This window comes from Myotis davidii, unplaced genomic scaffold (genome assembly GCF_000327345.1).
Source record: "Myotis davidii unplaced genomic scaffold, ASM32734v1 scaffold148, whole genome shotgun sequence".
Classification (NCBI taxonomy): domain Eukaryota; kingdom Metazoa; phylum Chordata; class Mammalia; order Chiroptera; family Vespertilionidae; genus Myotis; species Myotis davidii.
Window position 1 is genome coordinate 192,830 of NW_006299479.1, and position 4,940 is coordinate 197,769.

At 56.5% G+C, this 4,940-nt stretch overlaps 1 protein-coding gene across 1 annotated transcript in view; it reads right to left on the bottom strand.

Annotated features, from left to right (window-relative positions):
* Nucleotides 1-3,123: 3,123 nt before the first annotated feature.
* The window catches only part of ST14 (suppression of tumorigenicity 14), a 33,246-nt gene continuing 31,429 nt past the window's right edge, over nucleotides 3,124-4,940 (bottom strand). The window contains exons 17-19 of the mRNA XM_015571328.1: nucleotides 4,725-4,936; nucleotides 3,641-3,777; nucleotides 3,124-3,569 (exon numbers count right to left, since the gene is read on the bottom strand). Of these exons, the coding sequence (XP_015426814.1) occupies nucleotides 3,408-3,569; nucleotides 3,641-3,777; nucleotides 4,725-4,936 (511 nt within the window). The 3' untranslated portion in view covers nucleotides 3,124-3,407. The remainder of the gene's footprint in view (nucleotides 3,570-3,640; nucleotides 3,778-4,724; nucleotides 4,937-4,940) is intronic.

A 4,940-nucleotide genomic window follows, 5' to 3' on the forward strand; every position in this document is an offset into this window, starting at 1 on the left:
GATTGTCCTTCCCTGTCACAAGTGGCACAGAGGGCCCATGACAAAGACTCCTCATCCTTTCCTCTGGTTTCTGTAAAGAAGTTGGTCACCAGGTCTCCCCACCAGTCACATGTTCAAACACATATTTTTATTTTTCAAGCTGTTTCTGGGCATTTTTCCCTGTCCTATCAGGTATACGGACAGCACTTAGATTATGAAATTCAAAGGTGTCTGATGCCCTTTTCATTCTGTGGACTGTTCTCTGAAGGTACTGCCGTGTGAAGAGATGGAGAGGCACCCAGCCAGTGTGGCTCAGTGGTTGAGCATCGACCCAGGAGGTCATGGTTCCATTCCTGGTCAGGGTACATGCCCAGGTTACAGGTTCGATCCCCAATAGAGGGTGTGCAGGAGACAGCCGATCAATGATTCTCTCATCATTGATGCTTCTATCTCCCTCTCCCTTCCTCTCTGAAATCAATAAAAAATAAAAACAAAAATAAAAAGAAGTGGGCAAACTTCTAGACGCCATGTAATAGGAAAACGGCAGCTACCTAAGCGCCGACTCAGGCTCCAGGCTCCAGGCTGACGGAGCTCAGGGCTCAGACTGTTCTTGTAGCTCTTTGGAAAAAGCGCAGGCGGAGGATGCAAGAACGCCCTTTTTGAGTTAAAGGAGTCCACATGCAGTTCCAGGGGAGGGGTCTGGCTCAGAGACTGTTATTCTCCATCTCAGGGGTGTGGGCAAGGAAATGGTGACACGTCCAAGGTGAAGGACACATGCAGTGGAGTAAGCACAGTGCCAGGGAAAAGGGAAAGTGTGGTCAGCATCCCAGGAAAATACACACACCCTCCCGCGGGGAGCGGCTGTGGAAGAAACAGTGGAATGGGTCCTTTTCCTCCTCCTCCATGGGAAACAGCTCTGGGCGTGACTTCAGGGAACAATGAGGGGAGGAGTGAGGACAGAAGGGAGCACACAGGACGCTGGAACTGGGGAACAGGGAATGGGGGGCGGGGAGCAGGAAGGGGTAATGGAACTCCTTGAAGCCCTAAGGGTTAGGGCTCCATCCAGCATCATGTCATCTCTGGAGGCAGAATAGGTCACAAGGCGACCAGTGTGATGTGCCAACGCTGTTCTGAGGATCGGAGCTGCTCTTTCTTCTGCATCTTTCCTGGGAAGGGGGTGGGGGGCACCTGAACACAGAGGTGCTATAGACAGGCCTCCCCTTGTGCTCAGCTCACTCCTGCTCTCCCCGATATGCTGCTACAGCTCCCTCTCCTCTCCTGGCCCTGGCACGGCTCAGAAGGGCACCTCTGAGGAGAGCCAGGCCGATCCCTGGCTGCCAGCTGGGTCGCAGGAGCCTGTGCCCCCGCACAGACACGGAGGGAAGACCAGGGCACAAACCTGTGGGCATCTTCCCTCCCTGCCGTCGAGGCCAATGCCTGTCCCGTGGAAGAGGCTTGAGCCGTCTTCCAGGCAATCCCTCCGCGTAGCAGCAGGCGATACACATTCACGCTCCTGCTTTGGGGATTAGCCTCCCCTTTCTCTGTGTTATCTGGTGGCTTTCCAGACTCCCTTCCTCATTGTCACCCTGAAGAATCCCAGCCCGGTGACCAGGGCCCGACCTGAGAGCAGTTACCTGCCACCTCTCCTGGCAGAAGAGGCCTGCAGACCCCCCAGAGCCCACACCAGGGCCGCAGCTAGGGGATTGGAAGAAGTCATTTTCACTTCCCGGCGGACTGCAGGCCTCACTCCACCCCATCAGAACCTTCACAGGCCTTGCCACTGCCCTGTTCACACCCTGTGGCCCCCCGGGTACCAAGAGATGCTACCTGTGTAAGGCTGCAGGATGAGCTACACCGTTTATGGGGCCCTGTACAAAATGAAAATGCAGGGCCTTTTGTTCAAAAATTAAGAATTTGCCCAGCCAGTGTTGCTCAGTGGTTGAGCATCGACCTATGAATCAGGAGGTCACAGTACGATTCCCCATTAGGGCACATGCCCAGGTTGCTGGCTCCATCCCCAGTGTGGGGTGTGCAGGAGGCAGCCAACCAATGATTCTCTTTCATCATTGATGCTTCTCTCTCTTCCTCCCTCCCTGTTCCTCTCTGAAATCAATAAAAATATATTTTAAAAATGAACTCCCTAAGCCCTTCCTAGGTCCTTGACACTGTCCCTCTGGGTCACCCCAAGCAAAGAGAACATCTTATTTTTTAATTTTTTAAAAATATTTTTTTATTGATTTTAGAGAGGAAGGAAGAGGGAGAGATGGGAACATCAATGACGGGAGAGAATCATTGATCGGCTGCCTCCTGCACGCCCCACACTGGGGATCGAGCCCACAACCTGGGTATGTGCCCATGACCAGAATCGAACCTGGGACCTTTCAGTTCGCAGGCCGGCTCTCTATCCACTAGCCAACCAGCTAGGGCCAAGGAGAACATTTTAAATAATTAAGTAAAACTGAAAGGATTATGGAAGGACTAGAGAGGTGAGAACCTGTAAGCAAGGCAGCACGACTCCTCCAAGGTCGCAGGACCCCTCATGCCTGCATGAGTAAGCACACCCACGCACACATATGTAAGCACGCACACACATGTGTAAGCACACATGTAAGCACATGCACACATACTGTATATGTAACCACCTCCCCACCTAATGGAAAGTTCTACTTCCTCCTTTCTTTCTGAGACAAAGCAGGGCACCAGGCCTGTTCTTGGAAGCTACAGAAACCCAGCAGACACCCAGCCCTTGCTGGCCGGAGAAGGCCCTGAGCCCTGTGGTCCCCACTCTCAGCCTGGCTCCAGGGTCAGCACTGCAGTAAGAACACAAATACTTAAAAAGAAATAAAGTATTTTACTCAAACACACAAACACACTCTGAACCCCAGCTGGGAGCTGGTAGAACAGTTCGCGTCGTAGACCTGTCTGTCGTCCAGGGTCCTCCGGGCCCGGCTTCCTGAAGAGCGTGTCCCCCGGAGCCACAGCGCCCGGCCTCACCCGGGGCAGCATCAGGGCTGGGCCTGGATCAGAGGTGAGGAAGCCGATGACCAGGGACGGGCCCGGCTGCGGTCTCAGGCCTCGGCTCCAGGTCAGCGCTGGCATCCTCCTCTCCCCACCTCCCAGCCCCACTTCGGAGAATGAGAGAGGGGAGGAGCCGATGACCAGGGACGGGCCCGGCTGCCTGGGGCTGGAGGGACTGGCTGCGGACTCAGGCCTCCGCTCCAGGTCCGCGCCGGCATCCTCCTCTCCCCACCTCCCAGCCCCACTTCGGAGACTGAAGGAGGGGAGGGGCTCTGCTGGCTGGTCCTCCATCTCCAGAGTCCTGGGGATTCAGCTCAGTCTGTGGGGGGCCTGAGGCAGGGGTGCAGGTAGCGACCGGTGCTCAGCCCGCAGGGGTGCACGTTGGGGTGACCAGTGGACGGCCCCTGCCTCTACACCCCAGTCTGCTCTTTAATCCAGTCCCGAAAAATCGGGAGCCTCGTGTACACGCCTGGCTTGTCCCTCTGAGCGCAGCCTTCGCCCCAGCTCACCACGCCGGCCTGGAAGATCCGCCCATCTGCCTCCACGCTGGACAGGGGGCCCCCGGAATCGCCCTGAGGAGAGACAAGTCCTGAGTGTCCTGCCCACCTTCCCAGACCCACCCCGGCCGGCGCCCAGCACCCACCTGGCAGGCATCCACGCCCCCGCTCAGGTAGCCCACGCACATCATGCGGGGGGTGATCTGCTGCGGCAGCAGCTTCTCGCAGGTTGTCTGGTTGATGACGCGGATCTCGCCCTTCTGCAGGATCAGCACCACGGTGCCTGGCGAGAGGGCAGGGTGGGCTGAGCTGGGGGGGCAGGCGGGCTCCTGGGGCCACGCCACATGGGGACGGCACCCTCCAAGGTGCTCCCGCAGCAGTAACTGGACTAACAACATTCTGGACACAACCCAAGCCTGAGGCGGACAAACGGCTAAGTAACTGATGACGCATCTGCCGTCGGAGATTGTGCAGCCACGTAAGCCATTAGGTGGCAGGCCCCAAAAGACCCCCTATACACCACGGAACAGCTGTGAGAATAAGGAACAGAGAGCGGCCCTGGCAGTTTGCTCAGTGGTATGACTGCTGGTCCTTGGACCGAAGGGCCGCGGGTTCGATTCCCAGTCAAGGGCATGTACCTTGGTTGCAGGTTCCCCAGGTAGGGGCACATGCGGAAGGTGACTAATCAATGTGTCTCTTTCACTTTGATGTTTCTCTCTTTCTCTCCCTCTCTCTCTCTCTTCTCCCCTCGTCCCTCCCTCCCACTCTCCCTAGAAATCAATGGGGAAAATATCCTCAGGTGAGGATTTAAAAAAAAAAAAGGAGGAAGAAAGCACCATAAAATGCCTTAAGCCAGGTTATTTTTCTTTCCTCTCCATAGTCTACAGGTTCCAGCAGTGTAGTATAGCAGATCAGAATCAAGTGCTTCAATACAACATTTGCCAACTAAGGGCCCTCATGGAGGCAGAAGGAGAGAGGAGGCCGGGCTCCCACCACTGGTCCCCGATACAGGCCCCGCTCCACAGGCCCCTAAGTCACACTGTTTCCACACAGGGCTCTTATGTTCCCCGACACCCTTTATCTTCATTTTACAGAGAAATAAACAGGCTCAGAGTTTAAGCAACTCGCCAAAGTCATGCGACCAGGATGTCCACCCAAAGCCAGCCTCCCAGTCCTCTAAACCTCCCCCCCGCTGGTCCTACCAGGGGAGGGGGGGGCAGGCCAGCTCACCTCCCTCGTAGGTGTGGCCCCAGCCGGTGACCCAGATGGCCTTGCCCGTGGGGAAGTCGTGCGAGGTGTCGGGCAGGCAGATGGGCCGCACGGTGTTGCTGTACTCGACCGGCCGCTCCAGCTCCAGCAGCGCAATGTCGTAGTCAAAGGTGAAGTCGTTGAAGGAGGGGTGGCTGATGATGCGCTTCAGGCCGCGCTCCTGCACCCCCGGGGGGC